Below are 19,251 nucleotides of genomic sequence, written 5' to 3' on the forward strand. Positions count from 1 at the left end.
ATTTTATATGCATATATTTCGTATTATATTATGACTTTAATCATTTGTGTGACATAATTTATAGGATAGATATAAATTAAAGATTTATGATAAAATTGTATTTGTAATTTAACAATATAAAGATTTCTTCTATATCGATTTCAAAATCCATCATTAGAAAGCAGAAACATAAGCGTTAAATCCATTTTATTAATGTTTCTAATAATCCCTGTATTATTGTTGAACGCACATAAAAGTCTATTGATTTTTCAGTTCACGCTTTTCTTCTTACCTGCCGAGGAGTCGACGAGAGAAGATCGAACTCTTCAGGAAGTTTTCGGATCTCTTCCATTACTACAACTAGATTCTATTTTTTTCCGCTTTTGATCACCACAAACACGCGAGACATAAATTCAATCGAGTTAAACCGGCTGGAATTTCACGACAGAAATACCGTGAAGTGCAAAATTGATTCAGACGGCGATAACTATTTATCAATCTGCTGACACTTTGCGACTGAGTATCGTTTTCTCCTTGATCAACCAAAGCGGCGTGCCACGTGTGTTCACAAGCTACAGTCTGTGAAAAGAATGATCTTTTCCATTTTGAGGTGTTCGTTTTAATAAAATCAGCGAAGTTACGTTTGCGAAATGTGAACGCGGACTAAAGTTCTCACGAGCCAAACAACCAATAACCCGGCAAACATGATTTCATTTAGCGTAGATAGTAGAGTCACGTGATTCTTTATCGCTCTCTATCACAAAATTAGTATTACATACCAAGAAACATTTACAGTATCCTGAGAAAACACAACTATTTCGAATATGTTAACGAGACACGCCTACTTACGTCTACGGGAGATAACTATATACAAAAAAAATTTTATATTATATTACATTTTATTCTATATTTAATAGTTTCTAAGCGATGATTAAAAAACTGACCATTTCCGTAACGAGAGAAATGCATTTATATAATTAATATGATAATTCGCTTTTTATTCTGAGGTTTGTCCATTTAAAATGTAACGCGTTTTCACCACGCAAAAGTTCGTGCAGATAATTACGTAATTAATCGAATAGCAAAGCCTTGACAATAATTAATATTGTGATTCTTACTTATTTATAAGTGAAAAAATAACATTAAAAACATGTTTTTTATTACTACGCAAAACATTTTTAATGAAAGAAATAAAGCATTGAATAAATAGCTAAGAATTGTAATTTCTTTTAGCAGCGAGGCATCTCCACCAAAATAATCGTTCTGAGATACAATCACGTGAACTCAAATTGAAAAAACTGTTAACAATAAATAATGCGATACACAATATCCTCACGATATAACATGTCAAAAACATCATTTACGTCTCAACAATTCAACCGGCACAAATAGCGCATAGATATTGAAAGTAAAATGGCAGTTATGTAAGCAATACTGCTATTAGACGATTAATCTTATGTTATTTATTTACACATTAGTGAAAATACGACATGATGTGATAATTGCATATCTCTGTTTCAGACATACTGTCACTAGACATACGGTGAAATAAATATTCAAGAGCTTAATATAAAGTATTTTGGAGCTCAATTTAAAAACCTAAATATTAAGTTTATAATATTTTACGGCAGAATTAGATACATTGTTGGCTTGATTAAATATGAGAAATTACGAAGAAACTTAAATTATTAAATTAATAATTAAAGTTTAATAATTTAAGTTTCTTCGTAATTTCTCATATTTAATCAAGCTAACAATGTATCTAATTCTGCCGTCAAATATTATTATAAACTTAATATTTAGCTTTTTAAATTGGATCCAAAATACTTTGAATTAAGCTCTTGAATTATTTAGTAATAGTATTAGTAATAGTAAAAGTATTTAGTAATAGTAAGAAACTTAAATTATTAAGTTTTTTAGTAAGAAAAATTAAAAATTTTTTTTTTTGTAAAAAGAGAAACAAAAACCCAAGCATAAAAACTGGTGTCCATACATTACTTAAAAATTTATATTTATGCGAAACGTAACAGTGTTGAAAAATACAAAAGCCTTCAACATGTTCAATGCCATGACACGTATTCATTTTATCGATAATATTTATTTATCAATGACAAATGACTAGACATTCGGCAAGCAATTTCGTTTTAGTAAAAGAAATTTGATAAACAACATAAATCGTTCATGGATAACCAGCATATTTTTTTACATTAAATAATCGACGATAGAACCGAAAACATTATAATCCGATTCTTTTATTTCAATTGTTGTATTGCTCTTTTATTGTATATTTTATACAAAAAATATTAATATAAATATTACTGCACGTGTGATTAGTAGAGATTGAGAATTAATATATACAGAAATAACTGTAATATTTAAGTTGTATAAACGGTGCTGCATTTTGAGGCCTCAACAGGTGGAAATGCGTCGCTGTAATTCACGTGCTTCGCACGTAACGATGAAGCAGTGTCATGCATCATGCGATCCGAAGGCGAGATCTCTTCACTCGTGGTACAGTCACATGCCCAACCGCGGAACTTGATCTCACAATCAGTTGAACCTTATCGCGAACGTAGAACGGATATGCGTGAAACGCGAGTGTAATACACTCTTGCGAGACCACTCGTGCGGGAAAAAGCGATTGCGCTTTCATGTCGCTACAATAGAGGATATTCTTCCTTCTCTTTCGTGGGACAGACAAATGGGCGCGAGAAAAGACTTTGCGGGAATAAAGTGAAAGTGCAAGTCCGACGTTGTGAATAGGAAGATGCTAGAACTCAGAAAAGCGAAACTTACATTAAGCGTTTTGCAACATTTGTGGTAAAGTTGAGAAAACTTCTCACTAATAATAATTGAATAAAAATTGATTAGATACTTTCTTATTCTAAAATTTAATTAGAAACTGTTAATTTTGCTACACAATTTCACATGTGTATACAAAGAATAGGCTTATATTAACTCGATATGAAAAAAGTTTGAAGAAAATAAATTACTCTTTGCTTCTGTAACTCTCACTTTCTTGATAACATTGAATATTATAAAGAAACATGAATAATTATAATATTAATCAGACAATAATCAGAGAGATCCGATCCGGAATATTCAATTTTCGAAGTGCAGCATAAGATACCAAAAATAAATGGAGCAAAATATTATAAATAACGCGTAATTCAAAATCGTAATAAATTTGTTTTTTAATTTTTTCAAGTATTTTAATCTCTTGAATTTCTTGAATTCTTGAACTTGATAAATAATCGAAAGAAGATATTTTTATGACCAAGAGCTATTCAGTCCAAAGGTCATGCCAAATCGATAAAAATCGAATACAGTAATGGTGTTCTCCTTAAAAATAGACTTGCACATTTAGATATAAAGCAGGAAAGCGCTTATCTGCGCCTTGCATTCTAACGGCACATATGCATCCAATAACTTTTAACGTCAAAAAGATTTATATATTCTATAAATAAGAAGTAAGATAAGCTAACGATTCTAATTCAACACTTTAGTATTTCAATATTTTTACATAAAAATATACATGATATAAAAAATGATTTAATTTCACTGAAATATCTACTAATCTCCTTTAATTTATTTTTTCTAGATTATTGCAGAAGGTTTTAAAATGTAAAGTGTCAAAAAGAATTATATATTATAATCTAACATGAAAAAAATCTACATTAAAATAGATATATAATTCACGAATTATCGAATCCACGAAGATAATTCGCGTTTATATTCAGTCACTTGACAATTGTTACATAAGATAAAAGCATCCTTTGGCTTACTAATGACCTTAACAAAATTAAAGATTAAATTTTAATTGTATTAATTGTACGCGATTATTATTAAAAATGTTAACCGAGTTAAGTATAAAATTATTCAATAAAAAATATATATTGCTATTAATTGTTGAATTTAACACGTGACAGAGATAGATTGCAATTCGCGAAGACAGCATATTCTCGACAAACACTCGCGTATGATAAATTGGAGTTCAGGTGAAATGACAAGATCTTTCGGAGCATGTCCTTGCCTGCGCCTGGCAATGCGTCGTGACGATGCTAATCGCTCGAGAATATTTCCGCGCACTCCGCGTTATATCAAATGATTGACATCGATTATATCGATAGCTTATATGTATCATATCGTGAAAAGCACAATCAACAGTCGACCGAAGTGCGTGATTCCAGTCGCATCAAAATATTTCCGGGCTTTTAAAAAGATTGCTCGAAGGGAAGAACGGGAAGCTTCGAAGAGAAATCGTCCTTTATCTCATTTCATTGAGGATATATATTCGCGTTTTCTGAGTTGACTCGATAGTTCGTGAATCATATATCTATATAAGCAAAAAAGGAAATATGATAATTTCGCCCACCAGCTTACTAGCAGTCGGAGTGGCTTCTGGAATTTGTCTGTATTTCGGCCTTATATCGAGGTAAGTCCATTTTAAAAATTCTAAAGATTGTAAATTGATTCTAATTTTTCTTGTAATCCTGTATGATTCTTTACCATTCTTTTGCCGCACAATGCTGGATTATTTGCTTTCAATTACTTCTTCATAGAGGAAGGCTTAAATTAAAGATTTATGCAAGTGAGTTAAATATTTAAAAAGTTTTACATTAAAAAAATTTTTTTTTATTCTATACACTTTAATTCTATACTTTAATTCTATACTACAAATAGTATTTTAAGATCATGAATTTTGAATATGAGAGGAGATAAATAGACTCTCTCCAGTTTATAAATTCCGGAAAAAATATTAAATTAAAAACTTTAGTAATAACTTTGATATTTTCGACATTTTTAATTCTGTAATGCGCTAAGAAATTTGTATTCCTAACTTATCCCGGTTTTTAATCTTTTTCCTTAGTCTTTTCTTCAGTCTTTTTCCTTATTTATTCCTAAAGTCTTAGAAGTTTTTCAAATGTAGATGTAGTCTTTCAAACAAAAAATATGGTGGAAATATTTTCTCACTCTTTTGTTTCTTTTATCAAACGTTTTATTTTAAAGCGATGCTGTGATAACAATTCAGAAATTCCAGGATTAACCGGTGGATTTATCGATAAATCGTACTTACGTTCTTTATCGTGCCTCTTATGTCAACGTTCAAGTTCTTTTTTATAATACTCCGTAAAAAAATGTGTTGTCTCATGATAATCTCGCCGATGTGCTATTTGTCGCGATATTTTATCACGGAAAACAATCACGTTCGTTCTAAACAATTTAAATCTGCTTTTTTAGTTATATTTCCTGCATTTAAAGCAATATAATCACACATATATTTTGGAAACAGAAGCACGGGTCTTCATTCACATTGTTCATCAAATTCAGAGTTTTATCAGTTGCCCGTCGGTGAAGATAAACGTTGTAGCTTGACAATGCCTGGCCGCTACTTCGTAACTGTTTTAGAACCGTTCGTGACGCCAGCCAGCCAACTAGATAACTCGTTTTTCATCCAAATTGAAACGCGTCAGGCTTATTAATTCGAAGCAAATCGATACCGAATGCAGGCTGGAATTGTAAGATAACGAAGCAGTGTTGCCTACCGGTGACCCAGATTAAAAATTAATTTCACTTTTCGTGTTACCAGCGTATCATTCCTTATAATAGCGGTTACAGTAAAGTGACGTAGGCTCTCTTGTATTGTCTTTCGATATTTTCCATTTATATTTGGACGAGTTATTTCGAAAAGAGATCTGCTTTATTATTTGATGAGCTTCTGTGACACATATGAACTTAATTGAAGTAAACTTGTAAAACAATAGTGAGAAAGAATTATTTATGTCACGTAAAAAAACTCTTCTTCCTAAATTATCTTCACAGCAAGAGCTGTAAAATAATCCATATCCTCACTGATATCATTGAGAAAAAACTCAAATCGTCACAATAAAAGTTTTCAATGATAAAATAATCATTGTAAAGCTGATAAAAGAATCTTATCGGCATTAATCAAGCCAATGGAATTAATCAATAATCTTGAACAGATCGATAACCGTAATAGGATTCTCAATAAATAAAAAATAAATAAATAATTAATTTTACCATCGCACAGCTATTATTATCTTCATAATTTCAATGACCTCATTTCGCTCTAGCTCAAATTATTATCTAACATTAAAAAAAAATGCAAATCCTGTTTCCCAATTGCAATTTGCAAATTCAGTGAACTGTCTTTCCTACATTCGTTTGACATTAATTTTATATCTTATGGCACATTACTCGACATAGATATTTCCTCGGATCTAGCATTACGCGATCGCGATGGAAGGAATGTAGCGTGCAATGCTCCCGAGCGTGTAAATACCCGGTGAGGGTCTCGCGACCCCGGCAGACGAGCCGGTTTAGGCCCGCGGCGTTACCGGATGCGCTTATGGCGCGGCGATGCGTGTGACGCGACGTATCGGCGACGTATCGATACGTGCGAACGAGAGGAAGAAGAACGGAGGGAAGGAAGAGGAAAGGGGCAGCGCGTCATTAGGATGCACGTGGTGGGCCGGGGCGTGGAAATACGTCAATGGCAGTAACGTCGGGCCATTGCACAATGGGGCCCCGACGCGCGCTATCGGGCCATACCGAACAATGGACGTGGCGGAGCGGCGCGTAGGGGAACCGGAAACACGTAGAGGAACAACCGAACACCCGGGGATCCGCGCCAACGCTAACGGCGCTCTCCTCTCATTGTCGGGATGCTCGTTGTCGCGGATAGTTGTCGGTGCAACGCTCGCATGAACACGCCGCGGTCTCTTTCACGCGAGCACCGAAAGTGTCAGCGGATATTAGCCCTTCGAGTCCCCGCGGCGGATAACGATCGATCGGATTTGCGAGCGTGCGTCAATCGAGGACTGAGGGGTGACGTTATCACTCGGAACAATGCTCGGAACTGATTGTACGCGGAGTTACAAACCGCGTCGTAAATTGTAAGGACGTTCATTGTAAGGACGAGAAGAGCGCAAGGAATCGTTCGGATTAATCGGATTTCCCGGCGTGTATTGCACGCGACGTTGCTCCGGACCGACAAAGTTACTATTCGATTATGCTCGAAACCAATCCTCTTATAAAGTTAGAAGTACGTCTTATTGTTTGTTGAATAAGAACGATGATGTAAGAAGCAGAAACTTGATCTGACGCGTATTATGCGACTTGTGACTAAAATAGATAGTTTCTATTCAATGTTGGATAATAATTTTCTTTGGAGTTAGAAACCTGCATTTTTATCGATCTCGAGAACCCAGAGAAACTCTAGAAGATAAAAAATAGAAAGCTTTGCCAAAATAGTGCTCGGAGAACGAATCAAAAACTAATTAAGATACAACGGAATAAATCAGTCGCTCGGTGCAACTGTCATTTTTCCGCCCAATCCATCGCTCGAAATTTTTAGTGCCGCTCCAAAAAAGGAATGAAAATGTTAAATTAATATCAAATCGATACACAGAAAGAAAGAAGTCGCGAATTAACAGACACTCGATGCGACGCTGACCAAATATGTGTGAAATAAAATATAAACAGAGATAGGCAAAAATAGAAAACTAGGGCAGTATTTCGATCGTATGAGACAAAGCTAAAGACACAGCTTCGGCAAGGAGATGAATTTGTCGCTCGCTTTTGCTCGATGACAATAGCGCGAAGCGTTCGCGTCGGTATTCATTGCGAGATCGGGCTGAGGAAGAACCGAACGACCGATGAAACATTTCTTTCTGAGGATTCTGTGCGGGAGAAAGCGAGAGAAACGGTAAGTGCGAACAGTGACTGAGCTCGGTACGATAATTATTGCACACTTGCAAAACTACTCTAATGAAACATAATGTTAGGTTTTATTCAATTACACTAGATTGTATAATAGTGAAAAATATTGCACGTTTCTTATGAAAAACTCTTGGGTAAATTACAATTTTTCATCGTATTACTTACACGATTTCTTAAGTTCGACGCACCTTCTGAAGCGTAAAGAATTTCTCGTTAATTTCTTCGCCATAAAAATGAAAATATATAATTAAATTAGAAAGCATGTATCAAAAAGTTCCAAAAATCGAAAGAACTTTGAAATACATTCTCAAAATGATTGTATTCTAAGCAAAACTAATATCAGATGTACTTCGCAACATCTGCTTGATAAAGTTAAAACAATTTAATTGATGAAAAATGATTTATGTATTCATAAATTGCAAACATTTTTCACTTTATTACTTCGTACTTTCACCGCTATTAACGTCATCCTTTTATGTGTGTGTATCATACACATACCATTTGCTTTTAAAGATCCTACATAAATAATGCTTGAGCGAAGGGCCGATTAGTCATCAACGTAATAAGCTTGACGGAGTAATAGTACGGTACGTGTTCAGAAGAGGCAAAGGCGTTTATTATGTAATGCGAAACGGTAAGACGGCTGCAGAAGCCGGGAATTACACGATAAGTTACACAATCCGATTACAGCAGCACAGCTGCGAATCGTCGGTATCTCGTACGTAGAGAAATGAGGAAATTGGCAAAGCGAGTATTTTAGAGATCATCAAAATAATTTGATATTCTTCTGATAAAGTTATTTGCTCTGGAGTATTCCATCAATAACGATAACGGATTATATAGAATTCGTCGAAGAATTCGTTATCTTTAAAAGAAAACACAATTTAGATACTAGATAAATTTTAGAAGACGTAAATGATTTTTGTGCCATTTAGAGAAGCACTAGTGGTACAAATCTGTTTTACAACGGTAGGATAAAATTATTATTAAATTTATAAATTATAGATTGAATAGTATATGATTTTTCCATCTCTATGATTTTCGAACATGCAGCTTATTAAATAAATATTATTTGCAAATTATTATAATTTTATGTTACAGCTATTGTGAAATAATTATTTGACGAAATAAAAAAATGTTATTAAATTTCGAAACATATATAAAATTTTTATACAAAAGAATAAGACTTTTATGCAGAATATTTTTTCATATCGCCGATTCTAGTCATTTGAAATAAACTTTATTATCGTTTAATGTAGATTTTTAATTTTCCATATAAATTTTTCAAATAAATTATAATATAAATTTTTTAGGATACAGAATTTACGACATAATAAATTTGTAAAAATGTAAGTAGGTATATCAAGATCATTAATAGGCAAAATATGCATTATATCGTGCAACGTGTGATTACGCTGCAACAACTTCGTTCAAACTTGATTTAAATTTTAATCGAAAACATACTTGACCTATTTATATTGGGGTTGCAATCAAATCCTTAATTAAATATTCATTAGAGCCAAATCCCTTGAGAAATTAACCGAGCAATATGGTTTTGTTCTCCAATCGCAGCGTGGAGAAAAATTTTCCCACCACAAAATTGGAAAAGCCACGTTGTCGCTAATAATATAAAGGAATTATAAAGTAGTTAACTGTATAAATATGTATCTAATTCTAAGAAAAGTAACTCAAATCAGAATATATGAATATTCAATACTTTATTTATTATTCCGAGTTCAAATTCATGTATATATTTGTGCGTCGCGATTTAACTTTCTACATTACGCCACCACGTTCCAGTGTAATGTAATGGACGTGTAAACACAACACGATGCCTTTGTGACAGAACGAAAAGACGAGTTAGTTGATAAAGGAATAAAAATATAAGTATCTGATCTCGCCATCATTGAACGCGTCAGCGACAGCCAAAATTCAGTGAAAGTTTCTATCAATCGCATCAACGTGGGTCAGTTGAAGAGAGAGAGAGAGAGAGAGAGAGAGATAAAAAGAAGAGGAGAGAAAGAGGAAAAGAGCAAGAGAAAGGAATACTGTCGCGCGAAGACGAAGACGAAGGCTCCTACTATCGGCAGAAACCCGGCGCGTACAGCCATGCGATTCTAAATTTCCCCGACCACCGTCGGTTCACTGTCACTTTCGAGCCGACAGTCCGGTACGAAGGTACGATCGCGCCGGTTCTGTAACGCGAGTGGTCCACAGAAATGACACACCAATCGAATTAACATACTGCGGCCAAACCGCGGGCCGAACTAGCACTTCCGTCAACATCATCGCGAGTGAAATTACTTTTTACAGAAATTCTAAAAAAAAGTATAAGACAGTTCTTATATTATACTGCTAAAAATTAGAGCAGTATATTTAGCATAGTGCTAAAATATCGGACTAAACAGACCGGACCAGAATGTGTTGAGCAGCGTTTGTGTTCGTAACAAAAAAAAAAATCGAAAAGAAGACGAGGATTTGAGAAGAGCGGAGTAAAAAAAATAAAATAAAATAAAACAAAGCGTAAAAAAGATATAATACAGAAGGAATTCAGCTACAGTAATTTCGAAGAAGTTGAGGGAACAATATTGAAACTTCGCAGAATTAAAATGTCATCGGGTTATAAGCGTCTCGAGTCAAAATAGTGAGAAAGGATTAAAACAAAAAAAGGAACAGGTTCTAAGCGTCAGATCTAAAAGATCGTCCAAGGTAAACGAGGTGAGGAGCGATCCAAAAAAGTGAAAAGCTAAAGAAAAAGAATCTACGGCTTCGTCAGAGAAGATGATTATAAATTGACGGATGCACGATGAAGATATAAAATCAATAGAACAAAAAAAAAAAGATCGTGAGAGATCGAAGTAATTTGATCAAAATTTGATTATCTGAGTCGATCAAAGCGTGAGAAACAGCGAGAACAGGATTTGATATATTGTGAGAGTACTACGATATGAATTATGATAAAAAAAATGCAGTAAAGAAAACTGATCAAAAGAACCGCCTGAATAAGACGAAATACGAGGAATAAACAGAAGAAGAAATTGTGAAGTCTGAGAAAGTCAGAATCTAGGACAAGTGACAATAGAGACAAGATTGATCAAAGCGAAAGCAAGAAAAAGTCGAGAGGTTTAATTAACAAAGTCATCCGAGAAAAGATTAAAAAGGATAACGGGGCAAAGTGAAGTTAACTAACCTCAGAGAGGATCAAACGTCAGAGATAATTGCAAGGATTAACAAGAGGAGATATAGCCAAGATTGATCGAATAAAGGCGAAAACATAGAGAAGGAAGAGAAACATCGAAACGACCTAATTAAAAATATTGCACGAAGAAATCGAAGTAAATGCGTTTAATTGCCATGAACGCGTCAGAAATGAAACGAAGAGAAAAAATGATTTAAAATAACGAACAATAAAATAAATCGAGGAAGAAACGAAGAAAACTCGTCCCGGATTGCATAGTCGATTGCCAGCCAAGTTACTTCTAGTAAGGATTTCGGACTTCAAAGATGAAAAGAACTTGAATGCATCAAGTTGAAATTAATTGCAGTAATCTTCGCGTTTGTATAATTTTCACCAAAATTCATGGTTGACGTCGCTCGATAACAGCTGTGTTTACGACATAGTCACGCACGTCGAAAAAAAAAAAAAACACGGATTAAAAACGACTGTAATCGTTGTGTCGCGCACAGTTACATAACTGCCAATCGCACGTTTACGAAAGCCACGTTTACGGTCGCGTAACTGGCAAAATTGGAGCACGAGTGCGCGGCGAGTGTTGCTGCGTGGGACGCCACGAGGAACGTTCGATCGTCGCGGATCGCGTATGTGGAAGATCGGAACGCCGATACGAACCGACAAAGTCGCCGGGGAAAGCGAGGATCGCGACCATATGTGGAATCGTCGAATCACCGCGTTCGTCAGCGCAAATGAGGGATTAGGTTCGTAGGACGCAAAAGAACTTTCGCGTGTCAAGTTGTGATTAATTCGCAAGATCTGCGCAAATTGTATCTAGATACTTCCAATTTTCACAGGACGAAGGATGGTCAAGCAGCGGAATCACCGGAAGCATTCAAGCCAATGTCGGCCGGAAATAATCGCGAAGAACTATGAAATCTTGTTTTCGCATTCATATTACAATTAGTGCCATGAATTGAAAAAAAAATGAGGAACTTGTGAGAATTAACGTTGATTTGAATCGTTATAATTAATTGTAAAATCTGTGTTTTTATAATTGCGTTGTAATTTACGAAAGAACGAGGAATATTTATTCAAAGTTAGTGTAAAATCGCGCACTTGAATCAACGTTGATTGGAATTCATCGTAATTGATTTTACAGTCCTCTTTTACTTCGATAAAAATTGTTACCTATAGAAAAGGACGAATAATTCTTAACCGGAAAACGAAAAACAAGCGTTGTTTTTCTCTCTTACTGCTTAAGTGCGAAGAACACGTGCGTTCTCCAAACAACATGCTGACCTACGTCTCCAGCTTCATCTCGGCACTCCTAATCGAGAGTGACAAGGTCGTGCCCGGTCAAGAAAAGTATAACATGGCGACCTTTATGGTACTCTTCCTCCTAATCACCATCGAAGTCGTGGTGGTTAAAGTGGTCACCACCGATATGGAACGGGAGGAGGACAGTCACTCGCCTTTGAGCGCGGCCGCAGCGTTCTTCGATCGCGAAGATTTCACGCCTTAATAATAATTTTAATCAATTGTTTCGAAAGTGGCATAAGTGAAAGGTTTTGTTGTCTGGCGTAACATTTTGTATGAAAAATATTTTTTTTAGCATAATTTTTATATTTAAATACAATTATTTTTTAGAAGAAAATAAAATCACACCGCAGATTTTCAATAAATCCCAATGATATTTTCAATTGTTACGACAATTAGGCACAAATCGTTAGCAAATTAGTAATAATGGTGATTTATATCGATTGTTTCACAAGTGTGCACTTGAAAATTTTTGTGTATTTTAATGTAACGTTCCATATATATATATTGCATGCATAAAAAATATTTTCTATTTCAAATACTTTTTGTGCTCCAATATTCAATCACTTATAAAAATAAAATTATGTTACGCACTTTAAATAATCACGGAAATTTCTGATAACCTTTCGGAACTGGCATATTGTTACTTAGCGGCTTTAAAGTAAAAAAAAGAATGACACAGATATTGATTTACGGTATTCATATTTTTTACTTCTGCCACTTTCCAAACAAATTTTTAATTAAATGTATGTGATAACCGAGAAAAACGAGCAGAAAAACGCTTTATTACGACATAAAGCTGCTCCCGCATCTACTTATAAGTACTTTCTATTACATTCTCTTTCATATCATGGCTCGTGCGATTATAGATCTACTCTAGATTCCTCGTATAGCCATTTTTATGTACAGGATGTCCTCAATTGTTAACAACTTTTTTAACCGGCGTGACACGCATTTTTTTTTTAACAAACAAATCGACGAATATTGATATCTTTTAAATATAGGTTTTCGTCATTGTATAAAAATGTGTAAACGGAAAATTGTATTTTTTTGTTCGATTCAGATAGGTTTTATGTATTGTCCACTTTTTACATTATCAAATTATTTACAGAACATAACAATTTGATAATATTACGTATTATAAAATTTAAACTAAAATTATTTGAAAGAATAAGAGTCATATCTTTAGTGATTCATCCTGTACAGTAAATGCACATTGTAGTTTATGCGTATATGCAATATATGCAGTTATTTCATACCGTTACGACGTTGTAAATATGTAATGACCGTGTCCTAGAATGTATAGTTGAAGTCGATTGAGTATTCATAATATGCAAAATTTCAGTACTACTACGTGCTACGTATTTATTTCTCGATATTTTTTATTATTATTTTACCACTTTTCAAAATGTAAATCATAAATTTTGATTATATTTTCCATTATGCTATGCAGAAGATGGTTGTATAAATATATTTATAGCAAAAATTAATCATGGATTCGCTCACGAGTCGCTTACTTCGTCATTTGGAAACATTTTTGTATTAGATTGTTTTAGCACTCAGCAATAAAAATAAATATTCAAACAAGAGAAAATATTTTCCTATTAATTTTATAATTAATATTCCTCAAATAAATATATTCTTCAAAGTTTATGTCTTATTCATTTTTAGACGCACAAAACCTTGTAACTCGAATTAATTATCAGAGCAAATTAAAAGATCAATCAAATAAATATATCAAATTAATATTAACTAATACTAAATTAAATGGTTCTGATAATTTTTACAATTAAAAATATTATCAGAGTCAAAGTTTTCACAAAAATAACTTTTTGATTAAAATAAATAATTAAATAATTTAAGAATCCATTCATATTTATTATTTACGTATCCTATGTTCTATTCTCTTTTTTCAAATTTCTCTTTGATGTTCTCTTTTTGATATAGAAATTCAAGTTGAAATAAAATTTCAGGAAAAATTCAAAACTGGAGGAAACGAAACGAGAGATCGATGACGGACGTTGCGCCTGTTGCCTAGCACCGTTTCTAGTCAGCCGTGGTGTGCGTTGCAACGATTGCGGCGCAAAATCTTGCAAAAAAGCCTGTTCACGTTGGGACACGTCTGATAATGCCTGGCATTGCATATTCTGTTATCAACAAAGGTCCGCAAGACAATATTTGTTCATATTCGCTCAATACTATAATTCTTTCGAGACTTTAAAGTAAAGACTTTAAAATAAAGACTTTAAAGTCTTTATTTAAAAAAGAAAGTCCTAATGTTAAACGTGCAATATTAAAACCATTCATAAATTATCTGGTTTTTCTAAATTTTATTATTCTCTTTTTTTAATAAAATTCTATTTGTAAATAATTACTTATGCTTTCGCAGATTGTGGGTGAGAAGGAATGAGAAATGGTTCGATATTTTCGGGAACGCGGCGAATGAAGAGGAGGAAGTGCACAGCGTCTTCGGTACCGCCAAATCACGAGTCTATGTTGCAGGTAGAACAATATGCAAAACCTGTACAAAAGTGTTAAATATATTTTGCACGAAAATTTCCCACTTCACTTCTCTTTTTTTCATTTAAATACAAGCGGCATTGTTCTCTTTAAATCTTTACATGTCCAAAACGTTTCGGAAAAATGATATTTCGAGATAACATTTCATTCATCGCACTTTTGATAGAATTCATGCCTCAATGCTTTCAACATTTTTGATATGTTTTAACTTACTTTTTGCGGTTTTGCATATCACGCGTGCTGCTTCATCGGCAAACGTCCGTCCTTATTGCGAAGTAGAAGAGTCGCGTAACGGAAGGAGACTAAACAGTAAGAACGGCTCGAAGTCTCTCACGACGATGCTCATTGTTTGGTGCGCGCCGCGCGATCCGTCACGTGAATCGTATCAGGCGCACGATCGGGAAAGAGCGACCTAACGGACGCAGAGGTATATGGTCCAGGATTTAGAAAGCGACTTTTCTTCGTCTCGCGACAGACGTGCCGACAAGTCGTGCGATTTGAGGAGATGCAGTGGCAGCGATAATGTACAGCTTCGAATAGTTTCGCGACACCGGCGAACGTGCAAGATAGTGATATGTGATACTTCAATTAAACACCGAAGACACGCTTTTTCAAACTACGTGACATTCGTGATTTTATAACGTAAACTTCTCTGTTAACGATCAATTAAATTTGCGTACATTTGATAACGCTGTGATACTTCTTTGATAGGTATTTCTTTGCTCTGACATTTTCATTCTTAATCGGTTTCGATTTTTTAAAAAAGATGATAACAAAAAGCACTATCTACATTCGAAATAAAATCTCTACATTGATTACTAAACATGGACAATTTTCCAGGACATGCAGTCGCAGTCCCGAATATGGAACAAATTCAAGAAGATCGGGAAGAGAAATACATGGTGCACGCGGTTCAAAATTTCGTTGAAAAGATAGTCGAGGGTCTCATTGATAGCGTGGATGACACACCAATCGATCGATTGTACAACGACGCCAAATGTAAGTGTTTCATATCAATAATTAACAATTAAGTTTATGAATAAAATAATCGAGATAGGATTTTTGCAAAATATAAAAAACTTAAAAATTTAATAGTTGAAATATGCAATTGATTAATTATACGATTTAAAATTTTCAATATTCAAAAAAAATATGCTGCAAATAATAAAATTTTAATTAATATAATATTATCATTCACAGACGATAAATTTTTGGAAGAGCACCGTCCGCCACTGATTGCCGCTTTAACTCGGTTAATTGCGTGCCTGGAAGCATCTCTTATAAGTAAGTATTTTACTCACAGCTATTTAGCTTGATAAATACTCTTTTAATCATGTTAGTTTCTTTCTCTATTATTTGAATTTTTGAAGCTTTTAGTCCTGCAAAATTAAATGACGCGAAATAATTGCTGCTTTCCATATCTGAAATTATTTTCACATTATTATAATTGATCTCGCAGAATATCGAAATATTCTTGCAATGTGTCTGTGAATAAGCATCGTGACCTAAATTTTTATGTTTCGAGTTTATAGCATTGTCATATCCGGAATTTGATTTTACTCTTTACTGTTGGAAAAATTCGATAAATGTCGCGCAATTGTAATTACTCGCGACATATCCATAAATATATAACGCGTTTGTAGAGGTGTTCTTTCAGAACAAAACCATTTTTATACTCGATAATATTTCACTATTGTTATTAAATTCTATGTGTAAATGCAGTTTATAAGACAGCAAAAGCTTGAGAATGTGAATAAATAAATATAATTCGTGTCATATAATTTTACATACTGCAAAAATCGCTATTTTTAAAGTAAAAAAAGTTTTCATAACTAAATTGTTGACTGGGAGAACGAAACTAAATACAACGTCACTTTTTAATGGCATAATGTGAAAACCAACAAAAAAATATGAATATCTCCATAATTTCACTGGTTGTGAGCAAATACTGAATACAACTAGATCGAAGAAATAGCAACCGTAAAATTTTAACGCGACAAGAACGAAGAAGCACGTATATAACAAATATAATTTCCTTTAGGTCTTAAAATTTACATTCAGTCTCCCCTCGCTTTGATGACGCATATATCAGTTAATAACTGGATGCAGTTATTAACTACATCAGCTTGAGAAATCTATAAACGACCAATACGCCCCCGGCGTTTTTTGTGAGGTGCTTATATATCCCGACATCTATTCAAAATACACAAGTACATATTTTTTGACATTGCTGCACGTGCATGTCTACATTTATAAATTATAACACACACACACATCAAATGCAAAAAATAGCTCAAATTATCCAGATATTCTCTTGATATAATTATCCAGATATTCTCTTGATTCTCTTAAATTATATAATTATTCGGGTTAATTATTATATTCATAATTATATAATTATAGGTGCGTTCTCGTGTTTCTTATGTATAATAAGTGTATGTGTTTTTAATGCACAATTGTATTCTATCAATTTACAATTTGTGGATATAGCATGCATAAAAAAATATGTACTTATATAATTCCATTCTCTTGAATGCAGACATCGATACTAAAAAGAAATAGGTAAGTACCTCATGAAACCTGCTGGAATGGTTGTTCTCATACTTTTCTTAACTACTTAACTATCGCGATAATCACGACGAAAACAATGCATTCCGACTCCACTTCACCGGTTGTCATTCTCCAGGCACTTTTATTATTATACCTGCGCCTGCGACATCTTGATGACGCCATTACGTAAAAGACACAGAGAGCGCGTTCGTAATTGTCGTATAGCCTTCTTACTTAGCTCGACCCGCACAATTTTACCTTCCCACGTCTAACCGATCCCGTTAAGTACGAAAATCCAGACAGCCTGTCTACCGCTGCGAAAATGGGTTACAAATTCGAGGAGCACTCCAAAATCGAATGACCGATATTGTGATTAGAAGAGTGATTAAAAACGCTTCATGTCAAATGTGTCCTCCATACTGACGTCTTTGATTAATCAACCAAATTGTATCCGGACAATTTTTTTTTTATTTTTTAAATTTAAATTATTGTAGAATGCAGTAAAAGAAAGAACTTTTCCTCAGTTAGTTAGATCATAAAAGTACTTTAAGTACCCTCGCGTGATCAGCCTTTCATTACTGGCAATAGCATGTTATGGGCGTTGAAGAAAGGAAAAGTTGAACGGCTCAAAAAGTAGACCTGAAAGCTGATCGGCATTTAGCGACGGATTCCCAATGGCGAAAGTTGAAACTTAAACCTCAACGGCTTGGCACCTCGAAGATAAATGTAAATGTTTCTGTTGTAGATTCGAAAACTCAAAGCAAAAGTGTGCACATTAGCTCTAGTAAGGACAGGCTGTTTAATATCAAATTGCAAATTTTTGATAATTCAAATGATTATCATAGTAAAATTTTAGAGAAAGTAAATATTAAAAATTAAAGTTTTCCGACGTTCAAAGACGTTTTAAAGATATAATTAATCATGAAGCGAGGAATCTCGAGATGTTCAGTTTGATTAATTCATTTATTGATCGAAGATGTTTTGTGACAACAACTCGATTGTCACGGAAATGACGTGTAATTTAAAACGCATCGCAGCAAATGCATCTCGTTCCTTTTTCCGACGAATGAATCATCGCAATTTCTTGCTCGAAGGATAGATTTCTGATTAGTCGATCCGTCGGTTGAAGGAAATCACGAAGGAAATGGCGAATAATTATGATGCTTTTCAAGTGATAATCGCCTACGTGTCCGACGCGCTTCAAGAATATATAAATAGCATATCGGCAAAAACATGATTACACATTTTCTTATTCAAACATATTTTACTTATTCAAATATGTTCATGTAAATATATATATTTTACGAGCTGTATAAGACACATTTGAAAAATTTTTTCATTTTTATTCATTAAGCAGTCAAAAGTTTTATCGAGTGTATCTATACTTGAGACAAAATCGACTCGAAATCAACTTAATCTATCACACATTCGCAAATAATAAAAATGAATTCCACGACCCTTCCGCGAGCCGAAATGGCATTTACGTTGTTACGATCGATTAATTGTGCCGGTTGCTAGCGTCGCGAAATTTATGGAATTAAAATGTCGCGAATATCCTGTCGTAATTGGGAACTCGTACCAAACTTGTTCCGAGAAATGAGATCGGACCTCGCGTAACCCGAGCTACTTTTGCTTTTCGCGCGAACGAACGACTCTTTTGGTTCCACCTGGAAGACAAATAAAAACTCGCTGTTCGCATAACTGAACCATAGGCACAGAACCGCACGTGCATACGACATTGCGCCTTAGACAAGACCATAACGCGACTAGCACGAACGACCGGCGGTATTGCACACGTCGCTCCAATTCTCTTGCTAGATAAGTCGTGTGGCTTCTCGGACTTAAGCTCGCGCGGTATGCGTGGCAATAACAGACATTTATCACAGACGCTTTATTAGAATGAAGAAAGTTGTGAAAATGCAAATAATAAAAATTTCTAACATAGATATCTAGTTTTATAAGACTTT

The 19,251-nt window shown here is 34.2% G+C and overlaps 2 protein-coding genes and 1 long non-coding RNA gene across 16 annotated transcripts in view; 2 read left to right on the forward strand and 1 right to left on the reverse strand.

Moving 5' to 3' along the window:
• HisT (Histamine transporter) overlaps positions 1-19,251 on the reverse strand; it is a 59,088-nt gene that overhangs the window by 11,701 nt on the left and 28,136 nt on the right. Inside the window, exon 1 of one of the 11 annotated variants that reach the window (XM_012366589.2) lies at positions 272-1,495. The exons of 9 other annotated variants lie outside the window; for them this stretch is intronic. In XM_012366589.2, the coding sequence (XP_012222012.1) occupies positions 272-331 (60 nt within the window). In that variant the 5' untranslated portion in view covers positions 332-1,495. Of the gene's footprint in view, positions 1-271; positions 1,496-19,251 lie in introns of those variants that run through there. One more of the 11 variants, XM_012366588.2, reaches the window with a different exon arrangement.
• LOC105671981 (Myosin-7a binding protein) overlaps positions 2,638-19,251 on the forward strand; it is a 36,219-nt gene continuing 19,605 nt past the window's right edge. Inside the window, exons 1-6 of one of the 4 annotated variants that reach the window (XM_067354444.1) lie at positions 2,638-2,799; positions 4,358-4,414; positions 14,188-14,376; positions 14,604-14,716; positions 15,575-15,733; positions 15,935-16,018. In XM_067354444.1, the coding sequence (XP_067210545.1) occupies positions 2,747-2,799; positions 4,358-4,414; positions 14,188-14,376; positions 14,604-14,716; positions 15,575-15,733; positions 15,935-16,018 (655 nt within the window). In that variant the 5' untranslated portion in view covers positions 2,638-2,746. Of the gene's footprint in view, positions 2,800-4,357; positions 4,415-6,517; positions 7,709-14,187; positions 14,377-14,603; positions 14,717-15,574; positions 15,734-15,934; positions 16,019-19,251 lie in introns of those variants that run through there. The other 3 variants (XM_012366567.2, XM_012366568.2, XM_067354188.1) reach the window with 3 other exon arrangements.
• LOC137001244 (uncharacterized) lies at positions 7,830-13,862 on the forward strand. The gene is made up of 2 exons (XR_010891328.1): positions 7,830-11,658; positions 11,752-13,862. It is a non-coding gene; the product is annotated as an uncharacterized lncRNA (long non-coding RNA).

The sequence above is a fragment of the Linepithema humile genome, chromosome 1 (assembly GCF_040581485.1).
Source record: "Linepithema humile isolate Giens D197 chromosome 1, Lhum_UNIL_v1.0, whole genome shotgun sequence".
NCBI classification, from domain to species: domain Eukaryota; kingdom Metazoa; phylum Arthropoda; class Insecta; order Hymenoptera; family Formicidae; genus Linepithema; species Linepithema humile.